A 25,458-nucleotide genomic window follows, 5' to 3' on the forward strand; every position below is an offset into this window, starting at 1 on the left:
CTGATTTTAAAAAAAATAATGATGATGATGCCTTGTGAATTAGAACAGTGTTGTCGGAGAAATTAGGAACTTTGTTGAGAAACAAAGTGTTTTGCTTATCCTCCCCCCCCCCCAACTTCTGGTGTTTTGTAAATAATGTTTGGACTGGTAGAAAAAGCTATGAAGCTGATTTGACCAAAAAACAAAGGAGATCGGGGTGGTGAAAGAGCTTGTGTGCAGCAGGCAGTAGTAACTCTACAATAAACCCAGTGATTCTCGGAGACTGTACCGAGCCTTTGTGACAGCAGTTCTTTTTGTAGGACAAGAGTTGGTTTCAGTGATGTCTAGGGCTTTGAGAGAGAGTGTGCCCCCGTCTGCAAATGCAGTATGCAGATGTTAGCTGCTATCTTCCAGTCTTCGTTGCATTCTTCTTAATGTCTCTTTCTTCTTTTGCTTCCCCTTCAACATATCAATCCTATTGCCTTCTCTCGTCCCTGCCCTGGTTTTGGTAAGTTGGAGCATACCTCTTGAAATATTTCAGTGGGGGCATTCAAGTGGCTCCTTCATATGCATTAAGGGGTACGGCTAGTTTCACCACAAAGGGGGGTTTAAGAGAGATGGTAGAATTGTAGGGCTTAGGGAAGCTAATGGTTCCAGATGTCCAGATCTCTGTTAGGATAGGACTGAACAAGGCCTGGGAGTCCAGGGGGCATTTCAAAATGAAACCAGAAGTTACCCACAGAACACAATGGGTTTAATAGTTAGATGGAAAAAAAATCCTGATGAAATAAAAATCCTACCAATTTCAGGGAGGGACTAAAAATACGTTTTTTTGTGATTATCTCCTTTCTTTCACCATCTCTGGGTATCACAAAATTGGCCTTTGGGGTTCACTGGCTGCCTTATTTATATTTCTGAGTCAAGGGCACAGATACAGAGTTTGTGAAAGCAGCAAAGTACCTTCAGGATACAGCAGTGTTTGCAGACATTTGCCATAGACCTCATGAAAATGGAAATAAGGATCCAGGCCTTCTTGCTTTCAAGCACTAGATTCACTTGTTAAATTACAGTAGGACCCCCCCCCCCCAAATATCTGCTGGGGATTGGTTCCAAAGACTCCCTGTGGATACTGAAAACCGTGGATAACAGTGAACTCTCTCGATAGATAGAAGAGGAAAAAAGGTAAAAAATCCCATGCATTACCAGAACTGGCTACTAGAGGGCACCAGTGAATATGCCATGTATTTGCCACTAACAAGTATTCGTAACATGGTCTATGGCTCCTTCTTGTGGCTGGTTCTGGTAATACATATGAAAATTAGTTTTTTCTGGATTTTTTTTCTTTTATTATTTTTAATATTTTCAGAGAGTGGATAAGTGAAATTATGGATACTGATCCTGTAGATATGGGGGTCCTACTGTATATCTAGATACAGAAATCTCTTATGAAAGACGTGCTGGGTGTGGGCTGTGCTATTACTGCACTTTACAGGCAACGTTATTTAAGTTCCCAGCCCCACGGTTTTATTGGTATCTCTCTTTAGGTCAACCAGCGAATGTTCGGAACATATTTCCGGGTTGGTTTTTATGGCAGCAAGTTTGGGGACTTGGATGAGCAAGAGTTTGTTTACAAGGAACCTTCTATCACCAAATTAGCTGAGATCTCTCACCGCCTTGAGGTAAGAACTGAAGTGAACTTGGAGGAGGCATGGTTGAAGCAGTGAGGTTAACGAGTGAATGTGGAAGAGAGATCATGCCGAGGCGGAGAAGATGCAGAAGAGGAGCACACCGACACAGAGGTTAATGAGTTGGTGTATTTACATGTATTTATTGTTTGTACACTTGGTGTATATATGCTGAAAAGAGATACTGGCTTTCAAGCGTATATGCTGGTCAGACGAGGTTGCTCTACATGCAGATTACCAGCTTTTTAGAAACCCTTGTTGATTTGCCTGGTGTTTTACAAAATGAGAAATGACGTGAAGGTTCTTTGTTCAGAGGAGCTGATGTCCAAAATGGCTCTGCGGGGGTGGGTGGGTATAGGACAGAGGTGGGCAGCCTTGATGGGGCCAGGGGCAGTTTTTCCCCACACATCTGGTCCTGCAATTCCCCCCAAGACAAGAGCTGCCATCTGAGAGACTCCATAGGACCTGGAATGGAAGATCACAAAAATGGTGGTGGGGCTGATTGCACCTTGAAGTCCTTCCGTGAAGGCATTCAAGGAAGGAAGAGGCATTCAGCTCAACCGTACGCATTCTGTTCTCCTTCTGTGTAAGAGTTTCAGCAAATGCGAAAGAGTCTGTGCTTAGCTGGCACAATATTTTCTCTTTCTAGGCAGCTCATCTTTTTTTATCATGTACTAGTTAGCGTAGCTGAAACAGTGTCAAAAGACTCTTGCGACTTATAACAGGCGGCTCTTCCTCCCCTCATCTCCTCCCCCTCTATAAACTGGCTAGCTCCCACCCCACCCCACCCTTCACCACCACTGATCTCTCTGGGTTCCCCCAGCCGTATTCCAGATTGCTCGGCAAGGTGGTGGTGGGGTCGCTCTCTGTGTCAAGACTGCCTGTTGGAATCCCCTTCCACTGTAAGAACAAGGTCTATGATTTACTCTCTCCAGAAAGGTCTTCATTTCCTTTCTCTCTCCATGACAGCCTCAGCATTTGGTACCGGTGTTGCCCAGCTGCAGCCGAGGCATGGCCAAATAGGGCTGCAGAGTGTAGAGGCAGTGGCCCTGGGGCCAGCTTGGCTAGTAGATGTTGCCCATGTGCATGAGGGAGGAGGCTGTGCTGTGGCCAGTCCCCCATCTCTGCGCTGTTCCCGTTCTGTGCCCGTCCGGTTTTCCCACCAGACATGTTTGTGTAATTAAAAACATACTTGCCCATTCAGTTAAAAGATGGGGGTGGGGGACAGGCTCATTTTACATTGTAGTAAGCGGGGGGGGGGGGGTCAACAAAGCCCACCTGCCTTTCTACCCACACGAAAGATTTTGAGCCACTTTCCCTCAGCTGAGCTCATTTCCAGTACTTCAGCTGAGCTAAAGAAATTATTTAAAGCAACTGAGCAGGGTAGAGAGTGGGCTTTGCTTCTCTCCTCCACATGCTCATTTTAATATAACATTTGGACCCTGTGCTTTCTTGGTAGCCAACCAGGTAAGACTTATTTATAATAGTACTTATTTATAATATTTATAATAATGCTAATGGAGATTCGCATTTAAAAGAGCATCTCTGTCTTTTTTTTCCCCTCCCCCACCACCCTCCCCTTTGCAGGAGTTCTATGCTGAGCGTTTTGGGCATGAAATGGTAGAAATCATCAAGGGTTCCAACCCTGTAGACAAAGCAAAGCTGGATCCTAACAAGGTAGTTTCTCTCATGTGTTTGAGCCTTTTGCTGGCCTCTGCAAAGACACTGAAGCCCTAACCTGGGATACTTGTTGGGTTGGAATATCCAAGGAACTTTCACCCTGAGTGGTTTGGATTGTGTTGCACATTCAGCAGGCATGACCTGAGAAGCTCTTGGAGGAGAGATCCCTGATGATCTCCCATAGGGTATTGTAGATGAGCACTGAATTCCTGCATTTCTCCTTCCTCGTCCTGTACGCAGAGTGGAAATGACTTACAGACTCTTGTTAGTACTAGAGCCCGTAGATGGCTGCAACTGCAGCTGCATATTCTGAAAAGTAGCAAGAGGGCAATGGCTGAGCTTTCTTCCTCTTCCTTCAGGCTTCTTGGACAATAGAGAACTTCTCTTAATGTAGGTTTGATGGGAGATGCTCTTTCCCACAGTCAGTTGGCCCGTGTTTTGATGGTTCAGAAAGAGAATCTGAGCACAGGGTAACTACACCCCAGGGCGGGGGGGAGATGGACGGAGAATGTTGCTGCCCACGCTTTCCTTCTCTTTTCTTCCCTGCTTACAGGCATACATCCAGTTGACTTACGTGGAACCATTTTTTGACACGTATGAGCTGAAGGATCGTGTCACCTATTTTGACAAGAACTATAACCTCCGCACCTTCATGTTTTGTACGCCATTTACACTGGACGGACGAGCGCATGGTGATCTGCATGAGCAGTACAAGCGCAAGTCACTGCTCACCACTTCCCATGCTTTCCCCTACATCAAGACCCGCATCAATGTCATTCACAAGGAGGAGGTGCCTGTGGGGATGGTGGCGGGAGAGATTTAGAGGCATGCAAAGAGGTTGGGAGGGAGGCCAGTGCGCAGGCACAGTCCCCTCTGAAGAATGGGAGGAGGGACTACAGGTGGTGCTTCATACTGCTAATTCTGCTTCCTAAAAATATTATTTTCATCTTCCTTTAAATATTTTTGTTGATAAAGTCTGTTTTTAGCCCCACTGACTCTAAAATTCTTGAAAGTCTCTAAGCAATGCATGTTGAACTCTAAAAGCCAAGAGAATAGCTGGGTCACATTTGAATTGGCCAGGGGGGTAGAATTTGGGTGGGGAGGGGTGCAGATTTAGTGTTCTACAGAATTCCTTCACCTTTTCCCACACGATCAGCAAAAGCAGGATGAATTATAGAAAACAGTAAACATTGCAGAACAGGTTATGAGAGAGAAGCTATGCAGAATTCTTGAGTTTCCATAACATATACACGCCACAGAATTTAGCTTTTCTTGATCAAAAATTTGGCGTGGTCCTAATTTATTATTATTATTATTTGAAGAAACCAAGTGCATATTCTTAGGTGCACTTCTGCTGATGTTTCTGTTGTTTGGCTTGTTGTCCCCAGATCATTCTCATTCCAATTGAGGTTGCCATCGAGGACATGCAGAAGAAGACCCAAGAGTTGGCTTTTGCCACACACCAGGATCCAGCTGATGCCAAGATGCTACAGATGGTGCTGCAGGGTTGTGTTGGCACCATAGTCAACCAGGTACCTATAGGGAAAAAAGTATTTTACTGGGTTAAGAAGAAGGCTTAAAGCCAAGCTAGCAAGCCCACTAGGGGCGTGAGATGTTGGAAAATCAAGGAGTCGGGTCTAGTCCTTAGAGAGGGAATGCACAAAGTCAGATTATAATGAAGAGCAAGAGGTAGAAGCATGACACTTGGTTAAAGTGTCTTTCACAGTGTTTAAGACGGAGTGATTGGGTTGTGTGCAAGCGTTGGACCTAGTTAGAGCCTTCCTTCCTCCTCATGATCCCATGGCTTGTTGTGTTCCAGGGCCCTCTGGAAGTAGCGCAGGTGTTTCTGGCTGAGATCCCAGATGACCCCAAGCTGTATCGGCACCATAATAAACTGCGGCTCTGCTTCAAGGACTTCACCAAGAGGTACTGCACAGGTTCAGCAGCAAGCACCAAAACACAGGACCAGTAGATTAATCTCAAGCATCTAGCCATGTTCTGTGGTTGGCTTGCCACCCTAAACATTAAAAACAGCTATTTTTAATAAATATTTTTTTAAAGAGTGTACAAATTCTAACACAAACATTTAGGATACTGCTTTCAGGAGAGGAGATCGGAACAGTTGTGTCATAAAAATATCCTCCAGGTCTAAAATCTAATGATTCAGAGGTTTAGTAGAATAAGAAGTGTGGAGAAAAATTACATGATATATGTGTGTCGCTGAAGAGACCACAAAAAAAGTCATCAGACAGCTTTTGGCTTTTCCCCTAGCACGACACGTATGCCTCCCCAAAACAGGAATTCTGTATTGAAAAGAGCCTCTGGTCTTAAGATCCAGGTAGGTGTGTGTGGTATGGATTCTTCAGGAACTTGAAATCCATGACCAACACTTTGAATTGATTCCCCAAACAGACCTGAGGCTCATGGTTCGTTTCTTGTACACTGGGTCCTCTGTGGGGAGGAAAGTGGCATATTAAATAAATTTAGTAAGTAAGTAGATGATACAGCTTAAATCAACCAAAACTCCTCTTTCTTTTAATAGTTTTACTAGACTAACCTGGACTAAATGAAGTTTTGGGGCAGTTGTCAATGGCAGCCAGATGTGCAGCACATATGATAATATATGAATATGCTTGCTTACTTTTTGTTGCTTTCGTTGATTTAAATTGGTTTATGAAGGATACGGTTTACAAGTTTAATAATAAATAAAATAGTTTCCCTAAAGCAGTGCTGAGCATCTTTGAAGGTCCAGGACCCACATTTCCATACCCCTAGACCCACTACAAGCCACCCCAAGTTATATTTTCAAAAGCATGTTTTTTTCTTTTCCTGTTGCTTTTCAGTAACAGAATCTGGTGCAATTTGGTTTAAAGGGAAACACACTTCTAAGAGCAAAATATGCGATATTTTCAAATACCCACCTCCTGTGGGAGCTCCAGAGGCCACAAGAATTATTAGTGTGGCCTTCAGATTGTTTGCTGTTGTCCCACGTCTGCCTGGTTGTTTGACAGTCGTTCACACCGGTCCACTTGCCCTGTGCGCTGTGTTCTGTCCCCTGAAGCTAGAAAGAACATCACTGTGAGGAAGGCAGAGAGGCTCAGATAGCTGCGTACCCCTCCCCAAAGATGGTTTTGAATATCTGTAAACGTCACTGAGCCAAAAGCCTGCCGGATCAAGGCTAAAAGTTGCATTAGATCCCCTCCCCATCCCTTCTTGTAGAGGAAGGCTGTCTCCTTTGCGAGAAGAACCGAGTTGCTTCCATTGGTGTCCAGCAGCCCCAACCCCAGGGTGAAGAGATGCAGAGGAGCGGGATAAGAAATGGCCTCTGCCTCTGGGTAGAACAGAGGGGCACCTCACGGTGGGGAGGCTACAAAGATGGAGACTCTTGAGATGGGTATAGACTATTATATATAAAAAAGGCACTTCGGTTGCGATTCCCTTTGTTATGTAAATGCATCAGTCATGACGGCATCCCTGTTATTCCTAATTCTGCTAAAGGAAGCCTTTCCTTCCCTTTTTTTTTTTCTTCTGTGTTCCTTTTTGGAGAAATGGCGGTTGAGGGCATGTGAGGCCTTTTTATTTTAAAAGGTACACGTTATCACTACAAAGCAAAAAGTAGACAGACTAGCAACTTTTTGACTACATTGGCCGTCTGTACAAAGAGAGAGAAAACCAACATGAATCTGACCAGATTCCGGGAGGCAGTGGAAGACAGGGGGGCCTGGCACGCTCTGGTCCATGGGGTCAGGAAGAGTCGGACACGACTTAACAACAACAACAAGGTTTCAGTACAGCTAAACAAGCCTGTAAGGACCGTTTGATCAACCCCTGAAAACTCATCTTTTTCGCCCATGTTCCTTACCCTGGACACAAAATAGCCAAAAAATCTCTGCTTCCATTGGGGGGGGGGGGGCGGTGCTGCAGGCAGAGAAAGCCTGGGTGTTCATGGGGCCTCCCAGCTGCAGCTGCTGTTTTTGTGTGCCACCTCCTCGATCTCCACGTGGGATGAGACAGCAGTGCAAAAATGTCCAATGATCTGTATGTGAAAAAATCTTAACTGGATGCCGGAATAACTGTGAAAATTGAGGATTGACTCCCGCCTCCTGCAAGAGCAGCCCAACAGTGGCTAATGCGAATTCCAGTTGGGACAGCTGGTATAGCATAGTAGCCAAGAGATTAGGCTATGAATCAGAGAGAGGGGGAGAAAAATTGCTCAAAGCTTGTATTTGTTTGGTTTGTCTCTCTTTGTTGTTAGATTTAGGTTTATTCCCTGCTGAAGGGCTCCCACAGCAGCTAAGACAGCTGTAAAATGCAGTAGTCTGGAGGGCTGGGAGCCATCAATATTAGAATCGGTCAGTCCAATCATTAAAACCACTACAGATCACCAATACGAAAAGTTGCCAGCATAGAAGGCAAAAGGCTGACAGACGTAGTAAGGGTGTTTTAGAAGGGCAGCACCCCAGAGCCTTGCCTGACCAAAGTTAAAAAGCCTTCTGAGAAGTTTTGGAATTGTTTATAAAGATGATATTTAGTTATTATTATTTTTTTGAAAAAAACCTAAAAGGTGAAAATACAGTGCTGCCCCGCATAATGACGATAATCCGTTCCAAAAAAAATTGTTGCTATATGGATTTGTCATTATGTGGGGCAAAAAAGCCCATAGGAATGCATAGAAACCCCTTCAATGCGTTCCCATGGGCAAAAAACTCACCGTTCTGCGGAAATCCTCCATGCAGCCGCCATTTTCGCTGCCCAGTAAGCGAAGAAAGGGCACGAAAACACTGTGGGTGGCCATTTTTTTCCCCGGCGGCCGTTTTGGAACCGCCAATCAGCTGTTTTTAAAACATCGTTATGCGATAATCGGTAAGCAAAACGCTTACTGATCATCACAAAGCGATGTTTTCCCATTGAGAACATCGTTAGGCGATCGCTTTTGCGATCGCAAAAACCTCATCGCTATGTTGGTTCGTCGTTAAACAAATCACTCGTTATGCAGGGCACCTCTGTAAATTTCAAGAAGGTGGTGCTTTCAATGAATACTCCCTAATTTTTTTAAAGATGTAAAAGTACATTCTGGATCGCAATGTAACAGTTTAGGTAATTCCATTAATAGCTGTTCTTCACTGTATGCTCAGAGGTAAATCTCCTGGAGTTCAATTCCATTTTGTCCCAGGTAAATACCAAGACTGAGAATAATTGGAGGAGGGTGAATGGTCTCTGGACTGCTAAAAAGCGCAGAGAGAGGGGGGAGAAACAGGCATTCTCCCCAATGACCTCATTTTGACACCTCACTGTGATTCCTGTCAAGCATGGATCGGATGGCGATTCTGGATTGTGGTCTCTGGTCAGCGATAGAAGAGGAGAGGAAGAATGCCTCCAAGTCTGCCTTTAGCAGGAGCTCCAAGTCTCATCCGTGTTGCCGCTACTTTTCAGGTGTGAAGACGCCCTTCGCAAGAGCAAGACGCTGATTCTGCCAGACCAGCGCGAATTCCTCCGGGAGCTGGAGAGGAACTACCAGCGCCTAAAGGAAGCCCTGAACCCCCTTCTCAACCGCAAAATCCCTCAGCTCTACAACCCCGTTGCCCCGCATTCTGCGCACAGGTGAGGCTGCGTGGCGTGGGCGGTATATAGGGTTGGATTAATAAAAGAGCAACAGTGTGCAAGGTCACACTCCAGGAAGGGCTTTGTATACGAAATGACATCAGTTTCATTTCTTGTGCATTAGCAAAAAGGCACGTGTTTAATTACATTTTATCAAATGAGCAAAAACTGCATCCTCTCCTGTGCCTAATTGCTGTCTCTACTTCCCATATATCCTATTAAAAAGCCACCTAGTGGTACCGAAAGTGTCCATTCTATTTGTCTTACTCGCTGAATTCATTTTTCTGACAGACCACTGTCTCTTGCTTTTTTATACTACCTTTCAGTCGTAGTTTCTTGAAACTGATTTTTTGAAATGCCTTCCTTTCACTGTCCAGCTACCTCTGTTCCTGATATTATCAGATATTTCTCTATTTGAATTTGATTGAGTATAAAGCATTAACAGATAGATGTATTCGTGAAGGCTTTCATGGCCGGGATCTAATGGTTGTTGTGGGTTTTTCGGGCTCTTTGGCCATGTTCTGAAGGTTGTTCTTCCTGACGTTTTGCCAGTCTCTGTGGCTAGCATCCTCAGAGGACAGGAGTAGGATCTCTGTCCAGAGTTCCTACTCTTGTCCTCTGAAGATGCCGGCCACAGAGACTGACGAAACATCAGGAAGGACAACCTTCAGAATACGGTCAAAGAGCCCGAAAAACCCACAGCATTAACAGAGAGACTTCTGAATTTCTGCCTGGATATGCTGTCAGAAATTACTCACCAAAGGGCATAGACATCAGGTAAAGAAGAACAATCCAACTTGCCCACAGCTCCTCCCGCATTCTACCAAACAGGAATATGCAGTGGGTTCCAACTTACTGCAAGTGAACTCTGCAAGTGGCCGCCTAGAGTGGTCCTTTCGAACCAGATAGGCGGGGTATAAATCAAATAAATAAATAAATAAATAAATAATAAACTCCCATCTGACTATTAGCTTTATAGTGATTTTTCTCATGCTTGCTGCTGCTGACCTGCTTGGTTTCTTATGCTAGAAGCCTGGAGTATCCCATGGACTGTTGTGCCATAGAGTGGTGCTTTTCATTTGTTGTTACATACTGGCAAGCCACCTCCTGCTTATGGTAACCCTATGAATGAGTGACCTCCAGAATTTTATGCCCTCTTTTGGAAATGTCTTAAATCTCTTTTATGAGGGCAGCTGGCTTTGTAGGCTCGGCTTGTGGTTTTAGTGGTATGGTTTTCTGGTTAATAGATTCAAACTGTTACGTGTTTGCATTTGCTGCTCTGGCTATCCCTCCCTCCCATAAAGAAATTCCTTTCTAAGGCCTGTTAGAATTCAACATCACCATATGAATATGTTCAGAAGCCAGTTCAGAATCAATTAATCCGCCAGTCTTGTATTTATATGTCTTTCCAGAAATTCCTTCAACAGATTGAGTCTGCGGAAGATGGAAGCCTAGCAAGTCTCCCTCCCATGGACAGAAGTGGACCGCCTGAACTACAGGCTCCTTCCTATTGCAAGAAGCAGCTGCTGATTCTGAAATCTGACCTCCGGCTCAGCCCTACTGGGAACACGTTGCTTGCTGTGCACCAGGAGATCGCCCTGAGATTTAGAGTCCCCTTCCTGTGTCATTCCAGGCTCTCTCCAGGGGGAGAGGCCAGCCGGTCGGTCACGCTGCCAGGGAGAAGGAACACCTGTGGAAGAGGGTGCTGGGAAAGGCTGCTCCACCCCAAGGAAGCTTATCGCCATGTAGCCTTCCACATAGACTTTCTAAGGTGAAGACCTTCTGCAGACCTTCTTCCCTACTGAAGTGAGGATTTATTCTACACACATGGGCTTCAGAGCTTCCAAAGGAAACAGTTAGACCCAGACACATTGGGTGTGCTTGCAGATGAAGGCTAAGCCCCCATGGATTCTGTGTCCTTCCCTCCCCCCCCCCTTGATGGCTGGGTTCAGCCTAAGGACTTCGGCTCTTCCTTGCGTTTTTCTTGCTCCCACTCTTTTGCCCCCTTTCTCCTGCTTTTACTGTTCCTTTTGGCTGCCAGCCATTTGGAAGTTATTCATGGATCCGCAAGAACAAACTAGTCCATGTTTTGAGACTTATTCCTGACTCAGGGAAGAAGGCAAGCATATCCGGGAGTGAGTTAGAGCAGAGGTCCACAACCCCTGGTCTGCGGCCCAGTGCCGGTCCATGGCCTGAGCCAGATCGGGCTGCAAAGACAGGCCTCCCACCCCTCCGCACATACTCACCTCCGCACCGCTGCTTTGTGCCTGCGCGCATCAGCGCCTCCACGACCACTCCCCCACCTCTTTGTCCATGCACACGAGAGAGCGCCTGCCCCAAGCGCCACACCACCATATGCGCATGAGTGAGTGAGCACTGCCATGAATGCTGTGCCCGCCCCCGCATGAGCACCCTCCTGCTCCTGTGTGCACGTGTGTGAGAGAGTGCTCCTCACGCATGCACGCAAGCGCAGGGGGTGCCCCACCTTCCCCAGCCAGTCCGCGAGGTTAAAAAGGTTGGGGACCCCTGCGTTAGAGGACTGAGACCAGGGAGATCCGTTCCTTGTCTTTGGGAAGTGGGCATATCTTTCTGTGAGGAGGTTGGTCTGCCTGCCCATAGCTTGGGCTGAGCCCCAGACATTCCAGCTGTGCCCTTCCCTCCACTTCTTTCTCAGGGGATCTTGACCATCGATTTTCTGTAGCTGTTTCCCAGCTGATGGCCTCCTGTCACCTGCCTCCCGGGATCTTCCCCTTCTGTCTTTTGCAGCACGGACCAAAGAGCCTTTTCTATTCCACACACCTCTCGCTACATCCTGTTCAAGGCAGAGCTAGAGCTCACACACGCTCACACCACAGCAGTGCCTTCTAGAGCAGAGTGAGTTTGGAGTGCAGAGGAGGGAGGGTGGTTCTGGTTCACCTCCCTTCCTCCACATCCCAGGGGGAGGCTGGATGTGCACTTGTTTCTTAAAGAGATGAGTGTATCAATATTGCTTTCCTCATCTTAGTGCCTCTCGCCCACCTTCCCAAGCAAGGAGCGAAAGGAACCTTTCCTCTGCAGACTAGAGTTGCATCTCAAGTCGGCTGTTATGCTGTAAGACGGAGGACATTCCTCTTTCAGGGAGTCCCCTTCCCACAGAGGTAGAGTGGAGGGTTTTTTTGGGGGGGGATGGGTGCATCCCATTCCTTTGAGAATTGGGGGGGGAGCTTTGATGTTTTTTCTAGCAGAGAGGATAAATCCAGATTTACTTGAATATGATGGTGAATATTTCATCTAAATAGATAGGAGTGACCCACACTGGATGGACTCCCTTAATTTGCACTAAATATGTTTAGCCATGCTGACTTTAACATCCAGCTAAACCAAACTGCACTAAAGCAGGTAAATGTGCATAGGCGTGCTTGAAGCTATATCAAATTCAGGCTGTTCCATTTTCCAGGGATTTGTTATAGGCGATGGGCCATCGGCACAGGTGAGCTTCCGTCCTTCTCCCCTTGCATTGCCAGCCTTTCTATGGCGCAGTTGGTCCTTAACAGTGGGAAACAAAAGGAGTTGAGCGCTAGGGCCCCGTCGTCTGCCTACAACCAAAGCTGCAGCTGTTTAGATCCTGATCGTACCCCTGCCCTGTTCCCCCAATCAGAGTTTCCCTTTTCCTGTCTTGCCCCAAGCCAGTTTTTCCTGCTGGGAATGCTACCTTTTTGCCATGGCCAGGCTTTTAGTGGATGGCCAAGCCTTGATTTCTGTTTGTCTTACTCCTTAGTGGAGGAAGATGTAAGCGTTTTATTTATAATGTCATTTAAAACAAATGGGAAGAAACTCTCTAAGGTTGTTTGTGTGTGTGTGTGTTTTGTTCTTTTTTTTTTAATGAGTAATAAAATGGTCTTATTTGTTTGCCATTCAGATGCCATGGAGCCCACAGAAAACAAACTGTGGTGTTGCCATAAATTCCAAGAGGCAAGGCTTCAGTAAATCTTGAAAACCTTAGTTTCTGTTTTGGAACAGGCTAACTTTCTGATTCTCCTTGGTGGGAACAAAAGCTCAAGTATGTAGAGAGATGTAATGAACTGCTGGAAATTACAGGGCGTACTTGAGCTAATGGTTGTTCCCAGTCCTTGACATAGCAGTTTCTCTTTTCCCCATGACATACAAATGTTGTCACTCTGAAATCCTAATGGCTCCACGATTGAAGCATCTAATACAGTCTCCTAGCATCAGCCATCCTCTATTTTTATTACCGGCTGCCTTCTTTGTGCCAGTAGTTCAGAATCACCAGTGTTACCCTGTCAAGAACAACTGAACCTTCAGGCTGGAAGAGGACCACGAGGGGCCCTTTTGACACCAAAGGCGGGTTAAGGAATTCTAGGAAAGTGGTAATGAAGCAAGATGTTAAACAAGGAAGCCTTGTGCTATGCAATGTCTTCCTGGTACCATCAGAGTAAGCACTCTCTGTTTTTCAGAAACAAAAACAGGAGAAGTGTGGACTAATCATGAAAGACTAGTATGCCTTCTGGTAAGTATTTGGTCACGAGTATTTGGGTAAGGAAGCTCAAGAGCCCAGCTCTCCACAAATGACAGATTGCTGCTAACCGAGGCTTCTGAACCTGGATAGGGTGGCTGTGCAAGGGTAGCCTTGATAAGCATATCTGGTAGAAGAACCATGCATGAAATCCCACAGGAGGAGGCAACTATTGGAGTGTCTTGATGACGGTGTCTTAATAGCAGCGCACACCCAGCAAACATTTAAAAAACAGGGGCAGTTTTATAACCGGAGCCGTCACCCAAACCTACCTGTCCATCATGGCCTCTGTACCCACACTGGGCCTTCCATGCCAACACAGCTGTCAAACCTAGAGGGGACCACTAAGTGCAGGCAGCTCTCTATATTCAGTGGGAAACTCCAGCCAATAAGATACTTAGTGTGTGTCTGAAGGTCTTGAGCCACAGGGAGAAAAGGACGGAGAATTGGTAAAGATCACTGTTCCCTTCGAGATGGTGGTGGGAAAGAATTACAGGCACCCAGAGAGCAGATTCCCAGGTGTCAGGAATGTGGACAGGCACGTTCTGTGGGTATTGATGTGGTGGTGGTTCAAAAGTCCCACTGGAGACCATGGTGTGTGATTCAGAAGGAAAGCTTTCATATCTGGGGAAAGCAGCCTCAAGTGATGTAGGAGTTAATCTATGTTGCTGGCCCAGAACAGTTGAAGGGAACCCTGTGACTTGAGATGTTTACAGCAATGCGGAAAATAGCATCTTGTGTTTGTCCGATTATCTCAGCAGAAATAGAACAGTGGAAGAGGGGCTGTGCTGGACCAGATCAGAACAGAGTGCTTGTTAACATTAGCACACAACTTGCCTTTGATTTGTGTCCAAATGACTAATCATTGATTTTTAAGAAAATGTCTGCCTACTTTGGCAAGAAACGCGAACCTCCCACAGCAGAGATCCCTGACCCACCATCCCACCCCCTTTCTGGAATTTGAATCTGCAGTGACCACCCTTTTCAGGGGAGCTGAAATTAAGTGTTAAAAGCTGTCATTTGCCCTTAAGGGCATTATCTGTATGAGAAAATGGGCGATGTTTGTTTGTACCCTATCAGTAACTAAGCTTTAGGAAAGGCATTTTAACTTTTAAGAATGGGGAAAATGTACAAAAGTTGGGAAGCCACCAAACAACAGTGTCATGGGGAAGCCCATCTTGCGAAGCTTAAGCTGCCAGACCCAGCCAAGAGCCCACCCACCCCAGCGTAGTGCAATTGTGGAAGGCATACTTTTGTACTGCTGTTCCATAATCCGAACAGAGGCACTTACCCTTCATTGTGTGTGGGCTGCAGAAGGCCTAGCACTAGAGACAGTCATTGCTTGTCCTCTGTAAACTTCATCAGAATTTTAATGGACTTTCTACGTATTGAAAGAGAGAGTGTTTATGGACCAAGAGCATAGTCATTTTTCTGTACATCAGTGACTGGCTCCTAGTGGCAGGCTCTTAGCACAGATTATGTTCTCATCCCTATTCCTCCTTGGGGCCCTTCAACTGATCTTGGTGCCACCGATGTGCCCACCCTTTGAAATGATGTCTACCTTCCCCATCTACCTCCTTAACTGGAAGACGGACTCTCTCAACACAGTCAGGAGGGCGTCTGAGAATTGTGCTTTCTACTCTCCTTATCTTGTTTCCATGATGACAAGATGGTGTTTCATCCAGATGTTTCTTTCCCACCTAAGGTGATACCTTCATTTCGCTTATATCAAGAGAGTCTTCCCAGCTTTTCCCCCCAAAATCCATCTACATCTCTAGAGTATGCCCCACACCCTCAGTAAATTAGGAGAGCTCTTGCCTTCTATACATCTAGGAATTTCAAGAAATCTGTGCCTCTTTTTGTTTGTTACGGGGGCTGCAAGAAGGGCATGCCAGGATCCTCCCTACATTTTACTCACTGGGTCATGGAGTGGATCTCTCTGTGACCTATCTCACTTGGGTCTCCAAACCCTCAAAGACTCATATCTCACTCAACCAGATCAGTGGCATCGCCACCAGCTGCCCTCCAAAGCATTCCACTAGAGGACATCTGCAAAGCAGTAACCAGGGCACAGCTTTCCATGTTTATCAGGCACTATCATAGATGGACCTGGCTTCTCATTGAGACATCAGATTTGGCAGGGCAGTCTTTTCCAGTCTTGCAATGACACCCCCAGCTCCAGTAAGGCAGTGGTTCTCCCAAAGGTGTGGTCTACAGAGACCATGAAGAAGAACGGGTTGTGTGCCTTTGGTGTAGCTGGTTCCTTGAGTGGTCATCTGTGGAGTCACACATCCTGCCTGCTTCCCCACAGTGTCTTATCGTTTTCTGGTGGATTGGAACTGAAGATAGTCTGCTAGGGTGAGCTACACATGGGCAGCGGAGGGAGTAGGTGAGGCTCCTGCCAAAACAGTAGAGGGAGGGGCCTCAGCTCTAGAAGGTTCTGAAGATCAGCTCCTCACAGGTACAAAACTATTACTGTGACTCCACAGATGACCACTTGAAGAACCAGTTACGCAGTGCATTTGAATTCCACCATTTTTCCATTTGTGCTAAAATACTTCATTCAGGCATTATTGTATAATTGTCTTAATAGTCGTTTTCATAAGGTAGGACGATGTGATTTAAAAGTAATTAACCAAGCAGTGTGGGAGGGAAGAAACATAGGTTGCAATCCTGTTGTACAGTTATGCAGTTGGAAGCAAATTTGCGCAAGCGTAAGAAATTGTAGATATCTGTTGCATATTGAGTCACACAACTCAGCATGCAACCCATAGAGTCTATGGAGGATTCTTCACTGGTGGCAATTCGCCTCTATGTTTGCATGAACTGTGCAGCAAAGTTTCAGCCATAGTGTATCCATTTTTAAAACCTGTGTGAAATTGGTTTTTCTTTTAAGCAGTGGGATGTGTGTGCTTTAAAAACATTTAAAATAGGCAGAAAGCTAGTTTAATGCAAAGTTTAAGGATCAGTTAAAGAAACACTGGTAAAGTGTTGACATCTGTAAACAAACCATGTTTAACCAAACTGCACAAAGCAGCAAGATATTTGTTCTAGACAAGAGTCACAAGTTCTCGTCCCCACTGTGCACTGTAGGAGAAGAGCCAGCCTGTTCCGCCCTGGACAAGCTGCACTGTCGTAGAATTCTCCCCAGAAGAAGAGAGTGGTAAACCCTATCTGAGTACTTTATACCTAGAAAACCCTGGATTGCGTCACCATAGATTGGAATTGATTTGGCCAGAGATGGGGAGTTATTGGATTTGCTATCAAGTGGGACTTCAGTTGCACCAACAACTCAATTCAAGTGCAACTCGAGTTGTTTTTTCCAATGACTCAGACTTGACACATGACCTCCGAGCCCGCCCACCCCTCCCTTTTTTCCATGGGAAATCATAGAATCATTGAGTTGGAAGGCCATTGAGTCCAACCCCCCCTACTCAAGACAGGAAGCCAAGTCCAAGCAGATTTGACAAAGGGTGGTCCAATTTTCTCTGGAATTCCTCCAGTGCTGGAGTGATGCTCACTACCTCCCGAGGTAATTGGTTCCATTGTGAAAAAGCTTTTTTTTAAATAGGGACTCAGACTTGAGACTTGGTACCAAAGGTTCAGACTTGGACTTGGTATCAAAGATTTGGACTGACACTTGGGATTTAGACCCAAAGACTCGCCAACATCCCTGGATTCAACAGGAAACTTTATGGCCTTCCATCCAGGAGAGCTGGAGGGGAGAGGGAGAGAGAGGGGGGAATACCAGCAGCAATGCCACACTGTCATTTTTACATAGAAGCATTTTCACCTACTGTACCTAAGCTACATTTTTGAGAGCCACTGTTCCCCGGTGCTCCTTGTATCTCAAAGTTTCTGTATGTCCTTGCCTTTCCCAATGAAGAAAGGGCAAGGGGTTCATAGAGGAGCCTCTTCAGGCACTGATCTTGCAGGAGAGTTCTGGACAGAGAGAAATCATGAGCTAATCTGACTCCTCACCCCTCCACACACACACACACCACCCCCCAGCTCCGTTTGTACAGTCGCTTACCAATCAAATGGTTTTGTCTTAAGTGATTCCTGGAAATTGAGATTGTAATCTGATGTGCTTTGTGGTCCTCTTTGTCAGCATGAAATCACGAGCCAGCTTTCTCCTTTCCCTTAAAGAAGTACGAGATGTATACGGTGAACTTCACTCATCTTTTAGCCTCAGTTGTAGTTTCCTTTTGTTTATCTTAATGTAATGACACCATATTTTCCCAGGTTTTCCCTTCCACACTGTCCCATAGTCCCTTTGGGTGAATACAAGTGTATTCAAGAGGTTGATGACATGGGTGTTTAGCCTACTACTGTATTTGGTCCACTGCAGGGATGGGATGGTTTGCTCTTAAAGATGGAATAGGTATGGGTAGTATTACTCTCTTTTGATTCATTTCCTGTGTGTGTGATCACTGGGATTTGCCCATATTGTGAAGTGGCTTGCTAAAAGAGCTACATTAGAATACTGGCTATTTAAACACTTCTTCTGCTCCTCAATGGAGGGGAAGTGGAAGCTTTTTAAAAAGGCTTTTTAAAGACTCAATTAGGGCATGAAAAAGTTGTGCAATACTTTTAAATATTTTAATTTTTATTGTTTTGGCTTTTCTAAAAGGGCCAGTTTGAGAAACTGCTCATAGCTGAATCCACTTACCAATTCAGCTGTGGGCAGGCTCTCAACCAAATATCTAAGAAAAAAATGTACACATACCTATTACACATACCTAACTTGTAATACACATATCTAATACACTTCCCTGCCCCCCCCCACACACCCCACTTCCTTGGCCCCTCCACAAACTCACATAAGTGTTTCATTTGCCAATATCCTGAAGTGGCTCTCTTAAGCCACTCCAAGATACAGAGAAATTGGCAGTGGGCTGATGTGAACTAAACAGGGTTGCTTGAGGTGGCATGCCATTTTGGATGCAAGGATTGCAAAACATTTTTCAAATATGTTTTTAAGGGGTTGATTTATTGGCAAGCAATGAGGAGTGACATGTACCTCCCATCTTTGAAGTAACACTATTGTGTGGCACAATATGGTCTAGTTGATGAAGGATGCACATGTATGCAATGCTACTGTTTTTCCTAGAAATGACTTGCAAGCAACACTCCATGAGCTTTAATAAACTACCAGTCCTTTCTCTTTATATCTCCACCCTACCAGTCTTCTCCCAGGGCGGGAGTGGGTGGGAGGCAGGTTTGAGTCCTGTGTGGAGTTGTACAGTCCCTCTAGACTCAACTGGCACTCAGTTGATTGGAGAAGTTCTCTTGCTGGGAAAACATGGCTTCATTGAGGCCTCATGCTCAAGAGTTTGTAGAAAAAACAAAATTTTTCTAGTCACACTGGCTGGAGAATTCTGGGAGCTTTGGTCCAAAAAGTAACATTTCTGAGCTCCAGTCCCGCTGCCTTTGCACAGATACATCACTTGAATGATGGCAGGTAAGTGTGTGATTTGATTGTGGAAGTCTTGCAGCTGATTGTTTCTGCATTGTTGCAATGGTGTCCACAATGCATGTCCATAACGGAAAACCAACATCTGATGTTTCAGTAATCAACTAAAAAGTTTATGTCCCTTGGTGTGTGACCCTTCTTCCAGGACGCTGTTACACTTGCAGTGCACTAAATGTAGCATTTAAGAAGAGGGAGGAGAGCAGGCATCTCGCTTGAAAGCAGCCTCAGATAATGTATCTTGAATTTTGTAGCAACAACCTATTTCTCCGCCATCCTTAAAGCTGTGCATATTCTGGCTCTAGTTCTTAGTTATTTGAAGAGTTCCTCCTCCTCCCCCTCCTTTTTTTTAAACCAATGTGGAAAGCAATGTGAAGGGGCTTCTAAAATTAAAATCCAGCTCTTCCTGCATTCTTATGCGGTTGATCATGAGAGGGCATGAGGTGAAGAGGATTGTAAAAAATAATAGTGCAAGCTCGCCTAGCGCTGCTCCACACACAGATCAGCACGGAGTGTTGCTTGCAAGTCATTTCTAGGAAAAACAGTAGCATTGCATACATGTGCATCCTTCACAACAGATATGGCTCAAGCACATTTTCTCTTGGGCTGTCAAAACATGAATGCAAAATATGTCTTAGCAAATGGCAGAACACCTTAGGTTCTGTTCTGCTCGATCAAGTGTGCTGTGTAACTCTGAAGCAAGTGTTTTTAGCATTTTTAAAGTAAGTTGATCAGCCTTCACCAACCTTAGGTTGCCAGAGAAATCAAAATACAATTAACAGGTCCAAATAAAACATACCCGTCATCACACAAGTAACTGTATGGCCACTGAAACGTAGAATCAGATCTATGAACTTAATATACACCTACTTAAAATGTAGGAAGCCATAAATCAATCAATCAATCAATCTTAAAACAGATAAAATCAGGAGTATCACAAAAATATATTTTTAGAAAATGCAGCTTGGAATAAATGCATCCTCCTTGCGCTTGGAAGTGCTGTGAAAAATTGTCCCTGTTTCAGTACTTTGTGTTTTCTGTACCCAAAATGTAATTACCGGTCTTCATAAAACAAAACATAGGGACAATCTGGAATTAGCTCACTGGCACCCAGTACTAAATCATGTGCAGTCTAATTATGTCTTGTTTCCACAGCAGCAAGTCCCACTACTTTCGGAGTAACTTCTTCTCAAGGAAGTGCTAAGGCTGCAATTTAGAGACCAGTAACCCAAGTTTTGGATAGGGTGGAGGCCCTTGTGACACTGACCGGATGCCCCAGTGGGGTAGCCATTCCCCAGCTAAAGGGGTGCCAATGGAAGGAATGGCTCAAAAGGCATAGAGTGGTGGGTCCTGCCCTCTGCCCTCCCCTCCCCTGTGAGGGGGCACCGATTCCATAGCGTGCTTCCCTCCTGCCCCATAAACAGTGCACTAGGGCCGGCCCTACTATTAGGCGGAGGGAGGCAGCTGCCCACCGGGTCCAGGGACTGGTGTCACGGTGGAGCTGGGTGGGCCACCCGGCCTGTCCCCGAACCCTCTGCACTCCCTGGGCTGTCCTCAAGTGTGGGGCAGGGCGGCATCTCCTCCCCAGCGTGAACGGAGGAAGGCTCCTCGGCTACATCCGGCCGATTTCTGCGCCTGGACCTGGAGAAGAGGGAGCCGCTGGTTTGGGCTGCAGAAGACCTTTGGGTGGAGTGGGCGGCATATAAATTAAATAAATAAATAAATATATGAGGCTACGGTTTGGTTACGTGGAGGGTGGCTTTGCTCACCCGTTTCAAAACTACCATCTTTCGATCCGCGAGAAGGACATCACTTTTTCGCGGGGCCGAAGGTTTTTCTCCTTCCTGCACGTTCCCTGGTTTGATGTATGAATCCCTTCGGCATCTGGACTCTCTCCCTGGGGAGCCGCGGGCCCTTTTCCGACGTGGAGGCCGCCTCCGCTTGAAACGGGGAGCCTGCGGGGACGCGTGTGCCCCGCCGCCGGCAAGCAGACGTGTGTTTTTTTTTTTTGCCCGTGTTATGAACCCGCGACTTCCCGTCCCAAGAAAGGGCCACCGGGGGCTTTCGCCCCAGAAGCGGCGGCGCCTGATTCTCCCTCGGGGCGAGTCCGGGCCGCCCGCCCCGAGTTCGCTCCCCGTAGAGGCCGGCGGCACAGGGAGGGGAACCCAAGTGGCCGCCCCCCTCCCTCCCGCCGCCGTCGCGGGGCTTTGACCCCCCCGTCCTTTTCCACCCGAGAGGGGGCGGGGCTTCCTCGGATCGGGGGCGGAGCCCCGAGCAGCCGCCCGGGACCCCGCTCGGCCAACGGAGGAGGCTGCGCTGGAGCCCGGAGCGGCGCGCCGCGGGCTGGCAGGACCGGGCAGGGCAGGGCAGGCACTCGGGCGAAGGTACGGCGCTGGCGCTGCCCAGCTGCCCCGTGGCATTTCCCTGGGTGGTGGGCGCGGGCAGAGCTCCCGCCCCGGCTTCCAACGGGGCGCTTCTGCTTCCCCGCTGCCCTCCAAAAAAGAGAAACTTCTGCATCTCAACTGTCTTCCTTTTCGTCCTCCTCCTCCTTCCTCCCCCCCCTCCTAACACCCGCTCCGGATTCTAGGGACTGATCCTGCGCGGTGACGGCGGAGGGAACCCCAAAGCCGGCCAGCTCTGGAAAGGTGAGGCGCAGAGAGAGCGAGACAGAGACCGGTTCCTGCTCCGGGTAAGCCCAGGAGGTGTCTGGGGGCTTCCGCGGACCCTTTCCCGGCTCTACTCCCCACCCCACACCACCCGGCCGTCTCCACCCCACCCACCCCCCGCTTGGCCAGGCAGATCCAGCAATGTCCCCCCCTGCCATTCCGGGCCCCTCGTTGCCCGCCCCACGCCGAAGCTGGACCCCTGGAGGATCGCCGGGACTCGCGGGGCTTCTCTCGAGGGGGCGCGCGGCGTCTCTCCCTCCCTCCCTCCCTCCCTGCCTACCCCGGCCCCCTTTCCAGCTCCACACAAAGCGAGGGTCCCCTCTCCGGAGAGATCCTGTCCAAATCCTTTTTCTCGCTCTGGGAGAGGGTTTTTTTTTTTTTAAATGTCAATTAAAGCGCCGCTTCTGTTGTGCTGGGGGGGGATCACGGGGAGGAAGAACAAACAACATCTGTGTCTTGCTCCCGTCCTCCCTCCCTCCCTCCCTCTCTCGCCTTCCCATCTTGTGATTTGCCTCGCATTTCTCCGCGCCTGCTTTTCGGGTTGGAAAAAGGCAGGAGCGAAGGCGGGTGGCTGGCGGGCTGGGGCTGGGGCTGGGGGGGGGGAGAGAGAGAGAGCGGATGGAGGAGCGAGGCGGCACCGTGTGGTCGGGAGACAGCTGTTTGCCATTAGAGAAAGCCCTGCTCGGTGGCTGGGAATCGGAACTGTGGGCTGAAGAGTTGTTTTCCACTTTTTTTCTGGTGCGCCTCCTTCGCTCTTGTCTCTCTCTCTCTTTCCCCCTAACCCCCTCCCCACTCGCTTCCTTCTCCCGCCTCCCTCCCCCCCCCCCCGCCGCCCCCAGCCGGGCTGTCAGGCTGGTGTTGGCAGGCTCCTTGTTTTGGGGACCTCCAGGGATCCAGCCTCTTGGATTTCAAAGTCCTCTGCCCACAAGAATCTGCGGGGCAAGGAACAAATAAACATCTGGGAGGCTGGAGGTTCACCCGAGGAATGGCAAGCTCGGAGGGGAAGAGGAAGGCCAGGCCAGGCCTCTTGTCAGAGCTTTTTCAACACTCCCAAAGAGCAGGAGTAACAGCAGTGGGGAGGATGGCATAGCGTATCTGTTGGCCCTGAATGAAGAACAGCCAGCTGAGATCTGGGAGAGAGGGGGGGGTGCACGTGGGGGACTGAGAAAATGAACTTGAATAAGGAACATCTGGGTAGCTGGTCAGATGCTTCATTGCCCCATTTCAAGAAGGATGGATTGGCAGTAGCCCACCTGTGTGTCAGGAGTTTCTGTATCGACAGCTTGGCCGTGAGCAGCACCCGGAGCAGAACCTTTATTAGTTAATTTGTCCCCCACCTTTCCTTCCCCAATGAGCTGGGCTGAGTGTATGAGTCTCCTTAACCACCCAAGGACGGAGGTTAGCTCAGAGTGGGTGAGTGATGCCTCCTGTCTTATGGTTGGTGTTCTCAAATGCCTCTAGTCCTTTCAGATCTCTGTGAGTGTTCTTCTTTGCACACACCTTGATGGTAGAGTATCCTGAATAGAGATGAGCACAAAGGGCTCCATCAATAGTCATGCGGGCTACACCAGTGGCACGCAATGGCTGTACAGCAAGAATCCCTGCCCCACCTCCTCATCTGAGTGGTCAGCTGCTGGGGGAGGTGGGGAAGGGAAGCCCCAGCTCCTGCCCAAACTGGACAGCCACCGAGGTGATGCATGCAACAAAGTCCTTCGTGCCCATCTCTAATCCTGAAACTTCCCTGTGTGTAAGAGAACTGTCCTTCCTTCCTACTTTGCTGCACTTGAATTGCATACATTGAGCATACATTTATCCATCCGGTAAAGTCCTGGTTGTCTTGCCAGGTGATGTTCCATGGGTGAAGGTGGTTTGGAGCATTGCAGAAACCTTGTGGGCAGAGCAAGGGTTGCAAAATGTCCACAGCACACCAGTGGACAATCACTATTGAGAGGGATGGAATGTGGAGATGGTTGAGACGGAACCTTGGCAGCTGATGCCCAAGGTCAGGTTTCTAGTCCACATCTTTGGAGATTCAGTGCCAAGTGGAGTAGCCGGTCTTGTAGTTGGTCTTTCAGTCTCTTCTCTGGGTGACTTTCGGGGACCTGAAAGTTGGCAAATTGTGAAAACCTGGGAATGCACCAGAACAGAGTAGTCCACTACATCTTTTCTGGTGCAGATATGTAGTAAATGTACACACACAAAAATATGTACAAGGTCACAAAGCAAGCCTCTCCAGATTCCAGTTGAATGCTCTTTTACAGTGGGAATAGGGAAGGTGTGGCCTTCTGGAAGTCGTCGGGAAGCAGATCACCTCCTTGCTCAGGCAGATGGGAGTCGCCATCTGGCAACATCTGGAAGGCCACATGCTCCCCACCCTGACTTAGAGAGTAATTAGATCTTGATGCAGGCATATTTATATGAAACGTAGGAGAAAGCATCTCATCCAGGCCTCTGTCTTCTAGGAGGATCTGCAAAACAGCCATTCTGCAGGAAGTTTGGAGGGCATTTCGTGCTTCTACGCTTTAGAGATGAAATCTTCTTGTTACAGAACGTGCCTCTGCATTTCAGCCATAAAAGGGGCAGGGAGGAGGCAGGGACTCTGGCATAAGGCACGGAGCTCGGTTAGCAGAGTGGATAGGGAGTGAGCAGCAGTCCGAGCGCGGATACCCTTCACCCCCGTCTGTTTAGGAAGGGCTTGCGGTTTATTGCTCCAGCTTGCAGTGGCCAAACAGTGAAAGCTTACTCTGTTCTAAGCAAGTTCCCTGCATTTCATTTGTGCCATAAGACCAGTCCTGGAATTGTCACGGCTACTCTTAGAAGGGTTTTGAAAGTTGCCTCTGTGTTTATTCCTTGGCTTGCATTTGGATATGACGCTAGGCTTGTATTGCCTCTACAGCAGTGGTTGCCAACCTTGAGTAATCCAGGTGTTCTTGGACTGCAACTCCCAAAATAGCAGCCAGCACAACCAGGGCTAGATGTAAAATATTAGAACTTAGAATTAAGCAGTTGGGAACCGAGGTATTTGTTCTCAGCATTAATGCTCATCGTCTCCTTCCTCATGAAGATCCACCCTGGAGACACCCCGTCTCTCCCTGCCTCCACTAAGCTTCTCACTTCAGCAACGTTCTGGACTACATCTACAGGTAGAGCACAGCGACTACGGCTTCTAAACTCTGCCACTGTAGGACACAAAATGACTTCAGGGGCTATAGAAAAAGAGGCCTTGCTCACAACATCGTCCTCTGAGGGGCAGAGGAGCCTCTTGGGGGTCTGGGTAGGGAGAGGGGGTTTCCCAAGGGTCAGAGCCGCCCTTCTGTGTCCCAGCCTCACCCTGCCCTGGTAAACTCACAGGTATTTAATCCCATGCCATAGGAGGATCACAGCAGCCGGGGATGGGATGGGGAGACAAGCTGATTAGAAGGTGATTAGCAATTTACTAATTAAGAGCCTTATATTGGTGGCTTGCAAGTTAAGGTCTAATCGAGCTCATCTTGTCAGCTATGCTGATCAGTGGCAAAAGTGTAGGCATCCTTCAGTCTCGAGAGACTATGGTAACCTGCTCTGTTTGGAGGACTTGGAACAGTGTCTAGTGTGGCTGAGAAGGCCAATTCAAGAGTGACAACCCCACACTGAAGACAAATACAATCTGTCCCCTGTCCAGGTCCCTGGTTTTGCCGGTTTCAGGACTGCCTCTTTGCCTCGGCCTGCTGGACAAGAGTCTCTTCAAATTGGGAGAGGCCATGATGCAATGCCTGCCTCCAGGCTGAACGCACAGATGTCAAGGTTTCCCATCTGTTGAGGTCCATTCCTAAGGCCTTCAGATATACTTCTATCACAGCTGTGGACTCCCTCTGGGGTGAT

General features: G+C 47.6%; 2 protein-coding genes and 1 long non-coding RNA gene across 10 annotated transcripts in view; 2 read left to right on the plus strand and 1 right to left on the minus strand.

Annotated features, from left to right (window-relative positions):
- The window catches only part of DOCK6 (dedicator of cytokinesis 6), a 117,324-nt gene extending 106,907 nt beyond the window's left edge, over positions 1–10,417 (plus strand). For 4 of the 6 annotated variants that reach the window (XM_072991604.2, XM_072991606.2, XM_072991607.2 and 1 more), the window contains 7 exons: positions 1,533–1,658; positions 3,252–3,341; positions 3,898–4,134; positions 4,733–4,876; positions 5,164–5,270; positions 8,778–8,945; positions 10,358–10,417. In XM_072991604.2, the coding sequence (XP_072847705.2) occupies positions 1,533–1,658; positions 3,252–3,341; positions 3,898–4,134; positions 4,733–4,876; positions 5,164–5,270; positions 8,778–8,945; positions 10,358–10,400 (915 nt within the window). In that variant the 3' untranslated portion in view covers positions 10,401–10,417. Of the gene's footprint in view, positions 1–1,523; positions 1,659–3,251; positions 3,342–3,897; positions 4,135–4,732; positions 4,877–5,163; positions 5,271–8,777; positions 8,946–10,357 lie in introns of all 6 variants that reach the window. The other 2 variants (XM_072991605.2, XM_072991609.2) reach the window with 1 other exon arrangement.
- LOC144587140 (uncharacterized) lies at positions 6,298–20,832 on the minus strand. The gene is made up of 3 exons (XR_013542331.1): positions 20,701–20,832; positions 17,492–17,600; positions 6,298–6,405 (listed from the first exon to the last, which is right to left on the minus strand). It is a non-coding gene; the product is annotated as an uncharacterized LOC144587140 (long non-coding RNA).
- Positions 20,833–21,175: 343 nt separating this feature from the next.
- The window catches only part of KANK2 (KN motif and ankyrin repeat domains 2), an 88,426-nt gene continuing 84,143 nt past the window's right edge, over positions 21,176–25,458 (plus strand). For 2 of the 3 annotated variants that reach the window (XM_072991610.2, XM_072991613.2), the window contains exons 1-2: positions 21,176–21,315; positions 21,519–21,620. The gene's annotated coding sequence lies outside the window, so the exon portion shown is untranslated. The remainder of the gene's footprint in view (positions 21,316–21,518; positions 21,621–25,458) is intronic. The other variant, XM_072991611.2, reaches the window with a different exon arrangement.

The sequence above is a fragment of the Pogona vitticeps genome, chromosome 2 (assembly GCF_051106095.1).
Source record: "Pogona vitticeps strain Pit_001003342236 chromosome 2, PviZW2.1, whole genome shotgun sequence".
In the NCBI taxonomy this organism is placed as follows: Eukaryota; Metazoa; Chordata; class Lepidosauria; order Squamata; family Agamidae; genus Pogona; species Pogona vitticeps.